The following is an 18,713-nucleotide window of genomic DNA, read 5'->3' as shown; positions in this document are numbered from 1 at the left end:
ACAGTTTCTCTGAAGTTAACTCTTTCAAACTCCTGTTTAAAAGGCTCTAGAGGAGTCAAGAGGAGGGAACACAGAAGGGAAGCTGCGAGCAGGTCAGCCTCGTCTTTGGGAGGAGTGAAGTGTCTTCCCAATGCCTATTTGGAAAATCTCCGGGAGGTGACGGCTGTGACTCTGCTTCTGTAAATCCAGGAGCTTTGTGTCCACCGCAGGTCTGTGACCACAGATCCCGGAACCCAAACCAGTGTCTCGGAGGAAAGGGCCTTTGTTTAAACAAAAACAGCCCCTTTGAAACTTGACCGCATTCCTGACCTCAGCTCTGTCATCATGGTGTCCACTGCTTAGCATGAATCGTCCACTTTTGTGCAGACAGACTTGCTCACTCCAGGGAGCAGTGCAGAAGGAGGGGCGGGGGGTTGTGGGGGGCCTTCCTGGAGGGGGCGGGCATCCCTGGGCCGCCCCGGGAGCTGAAGGTGGGAGCCCCAGTCGGGGGCCGAGGAGGCCGCCCCAGGCCCCTCGTGCACGTGCAAGAAGAGCGTCACCTTTGAGCCTGCATTTCCAGGCGCACCCGTGGACCTCGCTGAACGGCAGAAAGAGAGCTTGTGTTCTGCTCTGAGGACTGCCATGGCGTCGTCCTTCACTGGAGGGCCGCGCCCCGGGACCAGGTGGGAGGGGCAGGGACAGACCCGCAGGTCCCCAGGGTTTCGCAGCCTCGGCAGCCGGGGGTTGGGGCCGGGTCCTCCCCGCCGCGGGCCACCCAGCGCCTGCTGGGGTGTGGGCAGCACCCTCGCCCCAGCAGCACCTGCGTCGTGACAGCCGGACGTCTCCTGACTGTCCTGTGGGCAGTCGCTGCCCCCCCCCCATTGTCTACCCTGCGGTGTTTCTGGGCTCGGACACATGGACCCGAGTTTCATTGACAAGAGTGTCCCGAGGGTGCGGGAGGGACGTGTCCACACGGTGCCCCCGGCTCGGTCACGTGGCCCCCAGCTCCTTTGCCGCCCGCCCTCAGACCAGCAGGTGGCGCAGCTGAGCCGCCGAGGCTGGACCGCCGTGCCTCCCATTCAGGGCTGAAACTGCGGGATGCAGGGGGTCAGTGACCGGGACGCCAGAGCGCTCAGTTTGGAGGAGCAGGGAGTCGAGTCTCCTTCTCAAGGGGACTGAGGGTCCCAGGAGGCCTTGAGACACGGGCTTCTACACCAACCCGAGAGTCACGTGGGCGAGTTCACACGCGGGTGAGTTCACACGCAGGCTAGTGAGTGCACACGTGGCCGAGTGAGTCCACACGCGGGGAGCTCACACGCGGGAGAGTCCACACACAGGCTAGTGAGTTCACACGCAGGCGAGTGAGTGCACACGTGGCCAAGTGAGTCCACACGCGGGCGAGCTCACACGCGGGAGAGCTTGCACGCAGAGCACCCTTCCGCTCGGGGTGGCTCCTGGGTGAGCCCAGCACTCTGTTTCTCCGTCAGCTTCTGGGTTGCTGCGGGGAAAGTAGGAGAAAGGGACCCGTGACAAGCTGGACACCTTCCCGGAGGGGCCAGTGTGCGTGTGAATGTAGCTTGGCACATATCAGCTTATTTAGGCATAATTTGCATACATGTAGACCTCAGAGATATTGTGGGTTCAGCTCCAGGCCAACCACAATACAGCAAGTATCTCAGTGAGGGGCATCACGTGAATATTTTGGTTTCCCAGTGTCTGTAAAAGCTATGTTTATGCTCTACTGCAGTCTGTTAAGTGTGTAATATAGCATTATGTCTGAATGAAAAAAGTATACTTTAAAAATACTTTATTGCTAAAAAATGGCAATTATCCTCTGACTACCCAGGGTTGCCACAAACCTTCAATTTGTAAAAAATGCAGTATCTGCAAAGCACAATAAAATGAGGTGTTGCTGCTGCTGTTTTTAGTCGCTAAGTCGCTGACCCCACCAAGGACACTGGAGGCCCCGGGGCTGCTTTGTGGGGCAAGTGGGCATGGTCCCTGGTCTGGGTGACTGGGGCTGATGACACCCCCCAGGGAGCTTCTCAGAACAGAACTTGTGTCTGGGAACCTGGAAGGCAGCTATGCCTTCCTGACGGGTGTGTTTCTAAGGTTGTGTTTCCTTTCAGGCTGCAGCAGGCCCCGTGGGCATCGCGGGTGTGGGGTTAGGGCCAGGGAACTGGGGGGATGTGAGGGTGGGTCCCTGTGCCTCCTTCTGTGTCCCCGGGAGGGACCACATCACGGGTGTGACATCACAGCAGCCTGGGGGCCACAGGGAGGCCAGTGACCACATCACTGTAATGGTGTGACATCAAACAGCAACTGCCTGGCAAAAACTGAAGGTCTAGTTAACACACAGCGAATCACAGGCCAGTGAAAGGCCAGTCTTTCCACGATTCTGTAATGGTGGGTACGTGACATCGTGGTTTGTTCAAACTCAACAACTGCCGACACGGAGAGTGAGCTGTGGCAAAAACTGAAGGTCTAGTTAACAGTAACACAGCGATGTGACTGGTCCGTCCATCACAGCACGGGTACCATGCCATTGGGGGGGCAGTGGGGATGCTCTGCCGGTACCCTCTCTCCTGTAAACCTCACACTGCTCTGAAGGTTGAAGTCTTCCTTCTAAGTGCTTCTCGTGGGAGGCAGTGATTCTGCCCTCTGTTTTTAGGGTCTCTTCTTTCGAGGTGTGTTAGAAGCTGTGGCGATGCATCTGCAGGCGGGAACCGCAGCCTCGCATCCTGCACTGTCGTCTCGGCTGGGGCCGCGCTGTGTGAGCAGGAGCCCACGGAGACAGCTGCGTGGGCAGGTCGTTGGCAGGCGTGATGCTGGCTCATCCTGCACGCGGGCTGTAATGGAAAACGTCTGGCAGGTTTATCCACACAGTACATGCGGTGGCTAAAAGATGTAACTGGGTTGGTGCCAACCTTCTTCTTAGACTTACAAAGACGAGGCCCAGGCGTGTGCGTTGGCAGGACCGTGCTCACTGACACGGCTATCTGCCATGTTTTTAATTCTTCAAACCCAGGACCCCTCCGGCGGCTCCAGGTGGGTCCAGCCAGGTGGGCACCTGCAGTTGTTCCCTGCAGAGTACCTGAGCTCACCTGGGGGCTACCTTCTCTGGTCCTGGCATCATGGTCTGAGGGGGCTTCTCCTCGAAATGTTAATACCGTGCCATCTGTGTTTGTTGAGATTCCTGAGGTTCTCATGACTGATGCCACAATTTCATCACTTTTTCATCTGAAGTGTCAAGAAGGAAGCAGGCACATTTTGCTCCCCAGTGAACTGTCTCTAATGAAAGCCAGCCAACGTCCTCCAACAGATGTCCCTAAAATCATTTTTCTTCTTCTTCCAATGAAAATGACAGGAGCTTTACTCTCAAAGTAAGTAAAATAGACACAGCTGTGACCCGCAGAAGCCTGATTACCAGCCAGATACCCTGCCAGCAGACGAATCGGTAGACTCTAGATCTGTGCGAGTGCATGTGTTCTGCTGAAACAAATGGAACATTGTGAAAAAGGCCCGGAAACAGACGAGAGAGGCAGGTCACAGCTTTATTCCAGCCGCTCAGAGGAAGAGAGCCGTGTCTGTCCCAGCTCCTGGGACTTTGCTGTGACGTGGGCCGGAGGCTTCCTTAAGGTCAGCGAGGTCAGGGCCCTGGTCAAGGTCAGCCCCCCTCAGAGCAGGGCCCCTCTTATGTGGGAACTGAGAGGCAGCCCCCTTTGCTGTCTGGAGTTTTTCTGAATGAACTCACCCAGGGCCGGAGGAGGTGTGTGTTCAGGGCTGTTGGGTCAGAAGAGATGCCTGTGCTCTGAGGTCACTTTAAAACTTAACCCACGAAAGACCACTACGGGGAGACAGGCCAGGCGGACCTCTCCCTGGTCCCACCCTAAGGACAGACCCCTGAATCGTACCCGTGAGAGAGGTGAGAGGCTCTGAGACGGAGGAGACCAGCCTGGGAAGGACACAGTGGTCCAGGCTGGCACTGGGGGGCCTGCAGCTGGAAACTCCCCACCAGACCTGCCGTCTCCCCCCGAGGACCTGGGGAGTAAGGGCTGAGCCTCTGGACAGCCCTGCTCTGCCCCGCCAGACCCCGTGGGGACACCGCCCTCTGCCCGCCAGGCCCTGGGAGTGGAGGACCCCAGCCTCCCGCCTGCGCCGTGGTGGGCTGCACAAGGCCCCCTGCACCCATGAGTGGTGGGTCCAGTCCCAAGGCCGACACGAGGTGGGTGCAGACCTCGTGGGGAAACCTCGTGGGAGCCTGGACGCGGCCCCGTCCTGGGACTCAGAGGAGGCCTAGTGGGCCCAGGACTTCACCGCCACCCTGGGACAAGGCCACGTCCCCCACTGGGGCAGTGGAACGTGGGGAGCAGAGCCCCAAGCCCCCAGCAGGGAGGTACCAGAGGAGGCCCAGTGGGGAGCCCGGACGGCCGCCTCAGCAGGGACAAGGACCCCCCACCCACAGCAGTGACAAGAGGCTGCCCTCCCCCGCCCTGTTGGAGCACCCAGAGGAAGTCAGCCACGACAACAGATTTTTTTTAAAACTCAGGAATTTCATAACGTACACCAAAGGCCCACATTTCCTTCAATAACCGATTGTCATGTCAGGAAGCAGGAAAATCTCAAACTGAAAGAGAAAAGGCAAGAGATGTCAACATAGATGCGAGAGGCGGCAGGACTATCCGACAGACAGGTCGAAGCCACTGGCACAGGATGCTTCGCTGGAAAAGGGAAAACTGAGAAATCTCAGCAAAGAAATAGAAGATGGAAGAAAATGGAAATTTCAGAAATGAAAATACAGCAATGAAAGGAAAAATCCCAGTCGATGGACTCGACAATGGAAGGGAGAGGACAGCAGGGAGAATCTGTGAATCTGAAGATAAAATGACAGAAACCACCCCCTGAACACCACGGAGGAAGGAGGCTGAAGGGGCAGCCCAGAGCCTGGGGACCCGAGCGGCTGTCTGTGACCTGACCTTCTCGTCCTTGGAGTTGCAGGAGAGAAGGGGGCAGGCTGAAAATACTCAAATAAAGGCAGGAGACTGCCGAAGGCGCAGACCCAAACATTTAAGAAGGTGATAGAACCCCAGTTAGAATAAACTTCCCCCAAACCACACCAAGACATATAGTCAGATGTCTGAAAACTAGAGACAAAGAAAAATGTCTTAAAAAGCACAGACTACCACAACTCATTCTATAGGAAACAGGGTAATTTGAATAGTCTGAAGCTATTACATCCATTGAATTCATAATTTTAAAACTCTCAAAAAAGAATATCAAGATGGTTTCACTCAGGAACTCTACCAGGCATTAAAGAACGCCAGCTCTTCACACTCTCTTCCTGGTCATCTTATGAGACAAGTGTTTTATTGACGCCCAAACTAGACAAAAACAAGAGAAAACTGTGGACCAACATCCCTCATGAATGTACAAGAATCCATAACGAAATATTAGCAAACAGAGCTAACCGACGAATAGGAAGGGTTATTCACCATGGCCAAGTTGGGTTTAATCCAGGAATGCAAGGCTGAATCAATATTTGAAAATTAACCAATGTAATCCACCCTTTAATGAACTGAAAAAAATCACATGTCATTTCAATCGATGTAGAAAAAGTATTTGACAACATTCAGTACCCTTTTAGAAAAACAGGAATACAGAAGAGCCTCCTTAAGTTGTCAGTAAACGTTCACGAGAACTCCTGCGGCTGCCGCGTCGGCGTGGTCAGAGTCGTGCTCTTCCCCACGCGGTCGGGAGCCGTGTGCTCAGCAGCGGGTTGGACGTTCAGCTGGTGCGGCGAGTCAGGAAGAGGAGATAAAAGGCAAGGAGATTGGCAAGGAAAAATTAAACAGTCCGTATTGACAGACGACGCGATTATCTAACTATACAATCCCGAGGACTCTACAGAAACACTCCTAGAGCTAATAGTGAGGTTAGCAAGGCTGCAGGATGCATGATGAACACTGGAAAATCTATTGTATTTCTCTGGACGGCAGTGAACACGGACAGCAAAGTTAAAAATACAATGCCATTCACATGCTCCCAAAATGAAATGCTTGGGTGCAGCTCCAAAAACCATGAACAGAGCTTGAAAACTAGAAAATGCTGACGAGGGAACTCAAAGATTTAAATAAACGGAGAGACGCATTTTGTTTGAGGATCGGACACCTTAATATAGTAAAGATGTCAGTTCTCTCCAAACCAATGGGCAGAATTCTTATCAAAATCTCAACAAAAAAAAATTTATAGATATAGACAAGACTCTCGTAAAGTTTGTGTGGGCAGTCAGCAGAGCTAGAATACCTAAAACATTTTGAATAAGAAGAAAGTAGGAGAAGTTATTGTGATACCAAGGCTTCTTCTGCCACAGTCATCAGGACGGGAGGAGTCGGTTGAAGGACAGAAGACAGTGGAGAAGAGAGAATTAGACAGCAAGCCCACTGATTCCTAACGAGGGTGGACAGCCTGCTCAGTGGAGGAAAGACAGCCTTTTAGCAAGTGGCCTGGAGTGGTCAGACATCAGAGGGAAAACCAAACAAACAAAAGACCGTGCCTTTCGGTTTCACATGTCATACAAAGATCGAGTCAACGTGGGCCGCGGACTGAAACTGTAGAAGTTCAGAAACAACAGGGTAGATGATATTCAGGACCTGGGAATAGACAAAGAGTACACAGACTTGATGCCAAAAATGGGATAAAAGGAGAAATGGTAAATTAGACTTTATCAAAATGAAACATGTATGCTCTCCAAAGGCCCTGCTAAGATGAGCTACAGACAGGAGAAAATATTCGCGACCACAAAGCCTCAAAGCACACCAGTAGAAAAGCAAACAACCCTGGCAGAAAGTGGAAAGCAGAAGTGAAGAGGTGCTGATGGCAGATGAAAGGGGGTCGGGGAAGCACAGCCTCTGTGAGGCGCCCCCGCACGCCGTCGCACGGGCTGCCGTGAAGAGCAGTGATGGCTCTGGAAGCTGGGGTGCAGGAGTCGGTCTCTGTGCTGGTGGCGATGAATGTTCAGGGGCACAGCCATCTGGAAACTGCCCGCCAGGAAGACACCACCACACACAGCTGTCACCCAGTCCAGCAAGTGGCACTCCTGGGCATTCATCCCAGAGGAAGGAAAGCGTTCACACGGGCTCATGCACACGCGAGTTTGTATTAGCTCTGTTCATAGTAGCCCCAAACTAATGCCCTTCAGCGGGTGAACAGCTGGAAAAAGCTGTGTCCCTCCACGCCGTGGAGCGCCAGGCACTCAGCGAGAACAGGGGCAAGACAGGGGCACCAGGCCACCCGATGAAGCTCCGGAGAGCCGGGCTGAGTGAAACGAGCTCGTCCCACTGGGTTACGAGCTGAATCCACTTGGGAACGTTCTTGACGCTGTGGAAATGGAGGGCAGCAGTGGTCGCCAGGGCTCAGGACGGGGTGGGAGGCGGGTGGTGTGGGATGGGAGCCCTGGGTGACGCTGTGCTGCAGCTCCACAGGTTGTAACCACTGGGGGAATGGTCTCTTCGGGTGTGTCTTACGGCTGCACGTGAATCTGCAGTCGGCTTCCAAAAAGGAGGGTGATAACCCACAGCCCAGCCCCTCACCGCCGGCAAGTCCGCATGTCCACGAGCGCCGTGCCCGACGCAGAATCTTACTTGAGGTGGGAAGGGGGGTTGGGGGGAAGAGCTTTCCTTTTAGATGGCTGTGACATTGACTGGCTTCAATTAAATATTTGTTATGGAGTTATAGGTTCAGATCCACACGTGTAAATAGATGTCAAGGTAGATTAACTCAATTTCAGTGACCTTGCTGTTTGTTGAACCTTGGAAAATACTGCCTCTAAGTTAAGCCTTGAAAAACTGACATTTCTGAAATTAAATCAGCTGTGTTTAAATATTCAGCGTTGGCAAATCACCAGCACAGTTCCAAGGTAATTGCTTCCTGCTGTGCGGGACCCCATGGGCTGTGCGAGAGCTACAGTGCCCACTGCCCCTCCCCTCCCCCACTCCCCCTCCCACAATCCCCTCCCCTCCCCCACTGTCCCCACCCTCCCCCACTGTCCCCCCTCCCCCACTGTCCCCACCCTTCCCCACTGTCCCCCCTCCCCCACTGTCCCCCCTCCCACAATCCCCTCCCCTCCCCCACTGTCCCCACCCTCCCGCACTGTCCCTCCCCTCCCCCACCGTCCCCCTCCCCCACCGTCCCCACCCTCCCCCACTGTCCCCACCCTCCCCCACTGCCCCTCCCCTCCCCCACTCCCCCTCTCCTCCCCCACTGCCCTTCCCCTCCCCCACTCCCCCTCTCCTCCCCCACTGCCCCTCCCCTCTCCCACTGCCCCGCGGGCACCTCGGTGTCGCTGTGTGCACTCAGCCAGCCTCCCGGTTGTTCCCTGTAGCCTCAGCGAGTAGCCCGCTCCCTGCATCCTGCATCCTTTCTGCTGACCATGTGGTCACATCTGGGGGAGCACCGAGGCCCCATCGTGGCCCCCGAGCCCCTGCAGAGCCTCAGGGCCTGCACCTCCTGGCCTGGGCTTCGGTATTCTGTGGCTTGCTGGGTGGGGAGAATCTGAACGTGTGTGATACAGAGTTAAAGCTGTTGCTACTAATCTTCTAAACAGAGTAATAAAGCAGCTTCCTGATCACAGGTTGGCTTGTTCTCCCGGGTTTACTGTTTTGGTCCAGAGTCCCTGGGGCAGGGGTATAAACAGCACCGAGTGCGTCAGCCCGGCCCAGAAGCCTGCCTTATCACTGCCCCCGTGACCCTATTGTGAGCGGCTTCCTCTCGCGGATCTCAGCTCCACCGCAGGGTGCAGGCAGCTCAGGAGGCAGGCGGCTGCCGTGGCCGCCTGGGGAGCAGGTGCCCCCGTTTGGGCAGTTGGTGCCCTGGGTGTGCGGGTGGGTGCTAGGGTGACCCCTCTTGGGGCCCTGCTCCCTGCTAGAGGGCGGGGGTTGCGCCGCCTGGCCAGGGCCCTGTCTCGGCGTCTGTACTTCCTCCACGTGGTCTTGGTGGAAGGGACGCTTCCAGCCGTGACCTCTGTGGTGAAGGGCTGGCCACCAGACACCCGTTCTCAGGGGGTCTGGCCTTGGTGTCCGTCTCCTCCGGGTCCAGCAGGTGAAGGTGGACACCAGCAGACACGCATGGAGCCGCAGATGGTCCGGGGGGCCGTGGGAGCCTAAGACGGGGGCTGTGAGCTCGTCTCAAGGACTCACCTCTGCAGAGACACAAGGTTCAGTGGCAGAGAAGGGGCGGAAGTGGGGCTGCGCCCTGGACGGGGAGCAGGCGTGGCAGGGCTGGGGAGGGGGCTGCCCGCCCACCCGGGGGACTGTGCCGTGCCCAACGCCCTCCCGACCGGGCCGTTTGAGTCTCCTTCGGCCGCCCGCCTGGCCTTGCTCGGTGGATGGGAAATCATGAGCTGCTTCCACCCTGGAGCTTTTCCCACGTTTGTCTTATCACCTGGTGAGGTTGTCAGGGCCCAGAGCACTGGTGGGGGGCTCAGAGTTCACCACCTCGACCTCAGACAGGGCTCATCGACACAGCTCAGGGACAGAAGGAGATGCCCCCCCTGCTCCCCCCGCCCCCGGCTCCTTCTGGCCTTTGGCCCTGGGTCTCCCACCCTCTGCTCCAGCCCCTACGTCTGGGGCAGGAAGGTGGCCAAGGCCACTCCTGCCTTGCAGAGGGGATACCTGGGACACACACGTCCCCACGTCCCCGGGCAATGCCTGCCTAAGACACCCACCCTTAAAAATAGGAGATCCTGTCTTTTGTCACAGCGTGGACGGACTTGGAGGATGTTAGGCTGAGTGATGCAAGCAGGCAGCCTGTGACAAAGGCTGCGAGACCCACTGTGTGAGGTTTACTACTCAGGCCCGCAGGGGCCGGGGGGCTGCAGGGGAGGGCGCACGTGAGGAGGACAAGGACTCCGGGGCCAAGGGGAGTGTGCTGGGTCAGACTGCTTGTGTCCCCCAAAGTTCATAGGTTGAAATCATGGTGGTGGTGTTTAGGAGGTGGGGCCTCTGGGGTCATGAGGATGGAGCCCCGAGAATGGGATCAGTGCCCTGGAGAAGGGCCCCAGAGCGTCCCTGACCCCGCCTCCCCTGTGAGGCTGCAGCGAGAGGTCCTGGGGGCTCCTCTCCAGACCCTGCCATGCCGGCCCCTTGGTCCTGGACGTCTGGCCTCCAGGACAGCGGGAGCTAAGTCTCTGTGGTCTCCGAGCCCTGGGCCCTGCATCCTGTAGCCTCCAAGCTGCCTGGGGCACGTGGGAGACATACTGACCGCTTTGCACCTGAATGGGCAGAGCCTCTCTGACCTGGAGGCTGGTTGGGCCCCAGGAGACGTGCGGGCCTGATGCCCTGGGGACCCAGTGAAGGAGCCCGCAGGGAGGCAGCTGGGCTGGACGACAGTCTGCTGACACCCTTAGAATAAATGCAGAACCCGAGGAGGCTGATGCTCCGGGTCCCTGTGAGCAGGAGGGGGATGCGCTGGGGGTCCCCCAGATCCTGTCCTGCATGGGGCGCCTGCAGCCCCGCAGAGCAGGGCTGAGTCGGGGTGTACCCCTTCCTGGGGGGGCGTCCCCACCTGCCCACTCCCAGCCCAGGAGCATTGCTCGGACCAGAGGCTCTTGTGAAACTGCCCTTAGAAGACCCTGTAAATTGCAGAGGGGATGATTACCAGTGGGGAAGCACCCTGAGTTTTGCATTCCCTGTTAGAACCCACACCCGCTGGGTCCCTTGCCGCCCTCAGGAATGTAGGGCCTGTCTCGGCCCCAAAAAGCAAAGCTGGAGACATAGGCCCCTGGCCCGCGGAGGTGACGCCTGACCTGGGCCTTGTGAGACAAGGCGCGGTCTGCAGGCCAAACTGGGCCGGGATCCCGCGGGCCTGAGGACGGGGGCCAGTGCCTTCGGTCCCTGCAGAGGGGGTCCTCCTGGGGACATTCTGCTGAGTCCAGCACTTGCCTGCGTTTGCCGTTAGATGAGCCTCAGTCCCGTCTCCAGGGCTCTCTCCTGATCTGAAACGTCCGTCTCCACCCCCTTGCACCTGCCCCCCGCCGTCTCGGGGTGGACGGGGTGCTCTTCTCCGGCATCTCCCTGGGGCAGGGCGCGGGCAGGGACGGGACACACATGCGTTCCTGTGGGTGACCTGCTGGGCTGACTCGTGGGGACCCGTGGACCCCACTTGAAGCCGATTCGACGGTGGCTGCCTCCCCTGGAGCCTCTGCACCGCGGCTCGGCCGGGGAGCCCCCACCCCTTTTGCGTGGAAGCCCTTCTGGCCTCTCTCATAAGCACGCCCCCCCCAGAGGTACAAGGTGGAATTAACTGGCTTCCGCATCCTGTGAGTTTAGGTGACAACGTGACACCTGTGTGTCCGTGGGCACCGCGGTGAGCAAGTCACCGTTTCCTTTCTGTGGGGAGAACTTTACCACCCACCTCGTAACGAAGTTGAACCTCACGGGGCTGTGTTGCTGCATGTTGCCCCCATGCTGCGCGCTGGAGCCCGGCACTTAAGCGCCACCCCCCAGGGTCCCTGCACGGGACTACCGTCCGCACTCCACTCTTTGTTACGGCTGAGCACTCTCCCACTGTGTGTGTGCAGCACACCCTATCTGTCCATTCATCCATCGCCGGACACGTAGGTTTCTCCCGTACCTTGGCTATTGTAAACAGTGCCGCGGGTAACATAGGGTACTTTTATTTTTCTGAATTAATGTTCTTGCCTTTTTTTTTTTTCGGAAAATGCCCAGAAGTGGAATTCCCGGATCATAGGGCAGTCCTCAGTCTTCTGAGGCATCGCCTCGGTATTTCCATAGTGGCTGCGTGGATTTACACTCCCAGCAACAGTGCACGGGGGCTCCTTTTTCTGCCTCCCACAGCACTTGTCTGCTGAGGTTGTTCTGGCAGCTGTGAGGTGGCGCCTCCCCTGGTCTGGTCCCTGACGTCCGCAGCGTTGAGCACCACCCAGCGGTCCTCACGCTCTGTCCTGGCCGCCCCACAGCTGCCCTCTATCCCTGCGGCCAGGTGAATTCTGCCTTTCGTCTTCTGAACGTTCTGTCTGCATCTTTGGGCCTGAGGTAGAGGAAAGGCAGCTGCCAGGGGTTTATCCTGGGGGCCCCTGGGGGGCAGGGACCCCCCCCCAACCACGGCCTGCTCAGCAGGACCCGGGGGGAGATGCCCAGGAGAGGCGGGTGTGTCCTGAGATCCCCGGGATGCCCTCCTCAGACGGACGCTGGCTCCATGCCCGGGCTCACAGCTGCGGTCACAGGTGAAGCTGCCTGTCCATGGCCGCGAGTTCCTTCAGAGTGTCTGCTTTCCCCTGCTGCCCTGGCCCCACGCGGGAGCCTCTAGTGCAGGACGCAGCTGCACCCCGGCCTGGCGGGTGACTCCGCCTGCCCCAGAGCCCCCACCTCGGACCCAACATGCACCCTTCAGCTCTCCTGTTTCTCGCCTCCCTTTCAGGCTGACTTTCCGGGACGGTTGCTAAGAGGATGTGTTTGGTAGCCAGGGATCATCTTGCATTCTGCCTCGCCACCTGGGCGCCACGCCGCCTCTGCTCTCTGGGAGGCCCGGCAGTGGTGCAGATGAGCCGCACCCTTGGGACACTCAGGGGAAGCCTCTCTCTGCGGGGTCGTGTCTGGGCCGTTCCCTCACTGTCCTCTATTGAACTGTAAGAGACTTGGGGGATGACATGCCAACTGGTCCGTGGCAGTGCTTCCCTGAAGCAAAGCCTGCTTTTTAGATTTCTGTTTGTGCGCCTGTGAGTTTGAACCCTGCCTCCAGCACCTCTGTGTGCCCTGGGGCAGTTACTGGATCTCTCTGTGCAGTGTTCTATTAAACAGGGTAGAAACAGCGCCTGCCTCCTAGATCCTTCTGAAGATTAAATCAGTTCACACCAGGAAGGAGCTACTTAGGAGGGTCCCTGGAACACAGAAGTGCTACATAGTGTCTGATGGGATTGTTACGACTGCTGCACTTCAGTCAATAGTAAATGACTTTTGTAGCAAGATAGCCCCAAGTGTGCTATAATATAAAGAAAGAGTAAAAGTTTGATACAGACTCAGTGAGAGGGGGAAGGAGGGAGGGAGAGACGGTCAGGGGATCGTGGAGGCCGTAAGTCTGAGGTGTCCAGCGCAGCCACAGGGTGGGAACCGGGAAGAGCTGAATCTGGCCCTTCTGGAGGCAGAATTCCCTCTGCCTCGAGGACATCAGTCTTTTCCTCTTCAACTGATTGAATGAGGCCCACCTGCAACAGAGAGGGTGACCGGCTGGTCTCCACATTCACCTCGGCTACAGAATACCCTCAAAATGACATCCAGACCATTGGAGCAAACACCCCGGCACGGAGGCCAGCAGACTCAGCCGTGAAGCCGAGGTGTTGGCTGCTTGGTCCCTGAAATGCCCCAGAGCAAGGTGCTCCAGGACACAAAGAGGAAGGAAGCTGAGAGAGACCGAGCGGGAACCTTAGATGAAGGGAACAGTGGTCAGCCAGCGAAGCACAGAGGGGGGCTGATAGTGCAGCTGGACATCGGGGGTCAACAAGCCCTTGGGGGCTTGCCACCTTCCTCCCCAAACCACCCCCAACTGGGATGTGGGCACACCCTGTGTTGACATGAGCTGCCCACTTGAATTTCCCAAACCACTTAAAGAACCAGGCACCTGCTCCTCAAACACTCCATCTGTAAGGTCAGCCCCTCCGTGGGAAGACACCCGTCAGGGTCCGGGCGCATACAGGGTTCGCGCCTCCCTGGGAAATGGCGCTGGGCCCGGGGACACGCATGACTGGCTTCTGCAGGGCGCCGGGGTGTAGAATGCCCTGGGTGGCTTCGTGCCAAGCATGGCGAGATCGCGGGGCTGGAGCCTGGGCGCGCGCTTCCCTCCTACGCCTCGCGTCCTTGGGCAGGCGCCGGCCACCGGACCACCGCGAACCCACCGACCCGCTCGCGGGGGGCGGCGCGGGCGGCATGCGACGGCGCGGGGAGGGCGCGCCCGGCTGCTGCGGCCTCTGCACCTGCCCGGGGGCCGCCGGAGGTAACGGTGGGCAGGCTCCGTACTCGCGCCTCGGCGGCTCCCCGCTCCGCTCCGGGAAGGGCGCAGAGACCCGGGGCTGGAGGGGTGGGCCGGGCTGCGGGCTGAGGTCCCGGCGGGGTGCGCCGGTCCGCGGGGCTCCCAGGTGGCCGCAGGGTGCACTGGTCGAGGGCCCAGGTCGGCGCGAGGGAGCGCGCGCGGGACGGTCGAAGGATCCGCGGGTGCGCGCGGGGGCCCGGGTGACTGCACCCGGGGTGCACTTGTGGAACGCCTTGCTCGCCGCGCGGGGGTGCACTCGCTGGGTGCCCAGGTAGCTGCGGAGAGACGCGGGGCGCGCACCGCTTCCGCTTCCGCCGAGCAGCCCCCCCACGCGCCCCCTCGGCGGGGCTCGGGACCAATCCCGGGCAGGCGGCGCGGCAGCCCCCTCCCCAGCGCCTCCCCTCCCCCGAAGCACCTCTGGTGCAGAGGAAGCCCGGGCTGCAGGACCGTTCTGCGCTGCGGAGAATGAGGTTCTGGCTGAGACATGAAGAGATGGCCCTGGAGGAAATGGTGCAGAGATTGAATGCGGTTTCCAAGCGCACTGGTAGGAGGAGCCGCCGGCCCCAAGCCCGTTCTTGAGCTTGACATCATGTGCTGAGTCTCGGGAGACGCGCCTGGTTTCTGGGTGGCGGGCTGCATCTCTTTTTCCAAGCGGAGGTAACAGGACAGTGGAATGATGGCTCTGATCTGGCAACTGACAGGCTCCTTGGCCGGTCAGCCCGATTTTATTCTGCCTGGGAAGGAGGTGGCCAGGATGGCAGACTGGTGATGGGCTTTCTGGGCGACCGCAGGTTTGTTTGTGGAGCCGTGATCTGAAATCTGCTCATTCAGCCTGCGTTGGGCTGCGCGTGCTGCAGTCGCAAACGTGTTTGTGGCTCGAAAAGAATGTGAGCCTGGGGCTTTCTGAGTTGGTGTGGGGCTGGAGGGGGGGTGTCGAAGCTGGTTTTGAGGAGGGAGGGTCCGATCCATCAGGGAGGTCTTTCTCCACCAGATAGGATGTGAGCCTGAGACAGATGCTGGAATGTGGCTTGGGTGTGGAGAGGGAGATGGCTGATGGATGCTGTTTTCAGCACTGAGTGAAGGATGACTCACAATTGGTTTTGAGGAGAAGTTTCCCCATGTTTGCTTGGATTCAGGAGGGCCGTGCGCTGGCCGGGCTGGGCACTGCCTTCGGTTGGTCACTTCTGAGCTTTCCTGCGCGTGTGCAGAGCCCTGTCAGCCAGGGCTGGCTCTCCTCGAGACGAAGAGGAGACGGTTGTGCACCATTAAAAGTGAGCTGCTGGGTTTTTCCTGATGTTGCTGTGCTGCGTCACGGACTGTTGCCTCATCATCTAAGGAACACTTTCCTGAGAGGTTAGGTTTGATCAGTCACTTGGTGTAGGTGTGGTAGCCCCCCCGACACACGCCTCTCCCACCCCTCTATCATAAGCACGAGACCCAGCAGATCTGAGAACAGAGCGGTGGCGAAGCCAGTGTGAACACTCCGTGTGTGGTGGTCTGAGACCCTGGGGGTTGTTCTGTGTTTAATGGTGATTTTGGTGTTAAAAGTACTGGACTTGTGATAAATGGGTCAAAGCACAGGAAGCCCCTCTGCCGTCTGCCCCTTGTTCTCAGGAGGGTGGCTCCTGGGTCTGACGCACGAGTCCTGCTGTGCGTGGTGCAGCGTGCGGCGTGCGGCTGAGGTGAGGGGCGCGGACCGGGTGCCCGTCACCCTGGAGGGAGGCATCCTCGGGCCCCTGCGCTGGGCTGGAGTCGGGATTACAGAGCAGTGGGAACTGGTCCAAGGGGTGATGTCATCCCTGGGCCTCAGGGCCGGAGGCTTCCTGGTGAGCCAGGGAGACGCGTGTGCGCTCTGATGGCAAGGAGACTGACTTCCAGGAGCGGGGTGGTGCTGGGCACCCCCTGAACTGTGCAGACTGCCGCCTGGCTCTCTGCTGTGTGTCCTCGGACACACCGGTGCTCCGATGGCTCCCCTCCGCCAAGACTCTGAAACCCAGGTAAACGCGGTCTGGTGAGCACCTGGCCGCTTGGTTGGGGGAGGACCTGCCTCCTCCCTTGGCACAAACCCAGGTGCCACCGGCTGGGGCTGAGACTCGTGTGTCCTGCGGTGTTGACGGGGCCGCCGTGAGCCCCCCAGCAGCCCGGGTCTGCATCCCCAGCACTGCCGCAGAGGAAGCCCCCTGTGTAGCAGACCGGCTCTGACTGGAGGTCACAGAGGTCACCTGGATGCTGCTGTCGCGATTCAGGGCAGGGGTGGGGTGGGGATGGGCTTGGAGCTGAGGCTTGGGCTCCGGGGCCTCCCGGGGCTGCACGGAGCTGGACCGTGTGGCCCACCCTGGGCTGGCGGGACTTGCTCTCCATCCGCCATGGGGGCCCTCTGCTCCCTGATCTCAGCCCTGGGTTTACTGTCCCCGCCCCCCCCCCCTCCGCAGGACGTCATCGGGTTAGTCCACCTGGGCGGGGATGAAGCTTGCTGCCTGTGTGGTCTATGAGGCTGCTGACCTTGGGAATTTACACTCTCTGAGCTCTCTCTCTCTCAGTCTTGAATCACGAAGCCAGGTGCCCTTCCCACGGCCGAGGCTCCCCTTCTGTGTAGTCGGGCTGCTTTTCCAGAGTTGCCGTTGTTGTGGTTTTCTCCCTAGATTAGCAGTAAGTGGTGACAGAGTGAGAAACGTTTGAGGGAGAAAGGCTAATGGATGGAGCCCATTAAGCCTCTCCCTAACACAGAAGAGTGGTTCAGACCAGAGCGTCGGAACCTTCTGGAGGGAGTCATCCCAGACCCCGGGCTTCCCTGGAGCCTCTGATCCAGGAAGTCAGGGGCCTGAGCTCTGCATTTTTAAGGTCTCGGGTGATACTCATGGTGCCGGGCCAGGAACCTGACTTGAAGAACCACTGAGCAGAAGGGCCCCTGGTGTCCCCTCTCCAAGGCTGATGGTGAGCAGTCAGTACTAGCTCTCTCCCGACATGCATGGATGCATACTTCATCATGGAACTTGCGCTGGTCGTCTACTTTACATGTGGTAACATACATGCTTCAGTGTCCAGACGGATGGATGAGGGTGGATGGAGGCATGGATGGATGAAAAGACAGTCGCTCAGTCATGTCTGACTCTTATGACCCCATGAAATGTAGGTTCCTCTGTCCGTGGGATTTCTCAGGCAGGAATCCTGGAGTGGGTTGCCATTTCCTTCTCCAGGTTAAAACACAAGCTCTGTCATATTTAAAGTGTTCCTGCCCCCAGTGAGGACTCGCAGCTCCTGGCTCTTCGAGTGTTGAAGGGACAAGTCACTGGGCGTGAGTGACGAGGCCGCCCTACCCCCCAGGCTCGAGTGCATCAGGGACACTTGCCCTCTAGTCTGGCACCGCCCGTCTTCCCATCTCCTACACCAGCTTTCCACAATCCAAGAAACGAATCCCAGCTGTGTCCCAGCCGCTCGGCCAGCCTCTTGGGACCTTCGTCCTGGGACCTTCGTCCAGCAGCATCTGGGTCCGTGGTATTCACGCATCTGCCGCGTTCCTTTTAAGGACCTGGGCGCCCCTCGGCTGTGTCCTCCGGAAGCTGTATTCAGGCTTTCAGTTGCAGGCTGCTCAGCAGCCCAGCTGGTGTTTGATGTTCCCATCCTGCCCGAATCCCACAGTCTTCCCATCCTGTCACGAAGACCGCAGTTGCCCTGAGCTTGTGAAAAGCTTAGCTGAAGCACAGTCGTCCAGGTGATTGGTTTAAAGGCAGGATGGGAGGTGAGAGGGTGGGCATCCTCCCCGCCACAGGAGCGGGGGCTCAGTCTCCCCATCTGTGAAGTGGGTCACGAGAGCTCCTGCCTCCAGGGTTGACGTCACAGAAGCTCGTGCGGGCGGGTGCCCGGGTCACGGTCCCTGCCGCCATTCAGTTCAGTTCAGTCGCTCAGTTGTGTCCGACTCTTTTCGACCCCATGAATCGCAGCACGCCAGGCCTCCCTGTCCATCACCAACTCCCGGAGTTCACTCAGACTCACGTCCATCAAGTCAGTGATGCCATCCAGCCATCTCATCCTCTGGCGTCCCCTTCTCCTCTTGCCCCCAAATCCCTCCCAGCATCAGAGTCTTTTCCAATGAGTCAGCTCTTCTCATGAGGTGGCCAAAGTACTGGAGTTTCAGCTTTAGCATCCTTCCTTCCAAAGAAATCCTGCCATTAATGCTATTAACTGTTGTTCGACTAACCTCCCAGGGGCTCAAGGCCGGGGTTCTCCCAGGGAGTGAGAAGTGGGGGGAGGCGCTCAGAGAGCAAGGACCACACCCGTGATCCAGGCAGAGAGGCCGGCGCATGGAGGGCGCCCAGCGGCACGTCCGGGCCCCGCGCCCGGGGCGGGAGCACGCAGCCTGGAGCCTTTGCTCGGCCCAGACCCACAGACGCACCCGTGTGCGAGGAAGTCCAGCTGTGGGTAGGAGGCTCCAGGAAAGTGTAAAGCTGGAAAGAGAGTGACCGTTCTTTCTGTGCTTCAGAGAGTAGGTGCCTTCTGTGTCTCTAGATGGAGTCCGCGAACGTTCCGGGCTTCTGCTTTATTCCGTCATTAACTGCATGACGGGAGCAAGCCCAGTCCCCAAAGCAGGGCCAGCCCCTCGTCCTCGACCTCGCCCTGTGTGGCCGTGGCCCTCCTTCCCCAGAGGGGAGAACTGGAACCAACACGTCACCAAACGATGACTTCCGGGAAAGATA

At 58.5% G+C, this 18,713-nt stretch overlaps 1 protein-coding gene and 1 long non-coding RNA gene across 7 annotated transcripts in view; one reads left to right on the top strand and one right to left on the bottom strand.

Annotated features, from left to right (window-relative positions):
• MCF2L (MCF.2 cell line derived transforming sequence like) overlaps positions 1-18,713 on the top strand; it is a 90,147-nt gene that overhangs the window by 9,075 nt on the left and 62,359 nt on the right. The window contains exon 1 of one of the 6 annotated variants that reach the window (XM_070380707.1): positions 14,437-14,563. The exons of 4 other annotated variants lie outside the window; for them this stretch is intronic. In XM_070380707.1, the coding sequence (XP_070236808.1) occupies positions 14,485-14,563 (79 nt within the window). In that variant the 5' untranslated portion in view covers positions 14,437-14,484. Of the gene's footprint in view, positions 1-14,436; positions 14,564-18,713 lie in introns of those variants that run through there. One more of the 6 variants, XM_070380710.1, reaches the window with a different exon arrangement.
• LOC138990227 (uncharacterized) lies at positions 12,962-14,551 on the bottom strand. Its single transcript, XR_011466346.1, has 2 exons — positions 14,435-14,551; positions 12,962-13,198 (listed from the first exon to the last, which is right to left on the bottom strand). It is a non-coding gene; the product is annotated as an uncharacterized lncRNA (long non-coding RNA).

This window comes from Bos mutus, chromosome 12 (assembly GCF_027580195.1).
Source record: "Bos mutus isolate GX-2022 chromosome 12, NWIPB_WYAK_1.1, whole genome shotgun sequence".
NCBI classification, from domain to species: Eukaryota; Metazoa; Chordata; class Mammalia; order Artiodactyla; family Bovidae; genus Bos; species Bos mutus.
Note: the sequence above shows the minus strand (reverse complement) of the source record. Positions and strands in the feature narration are given on the sequence as shown.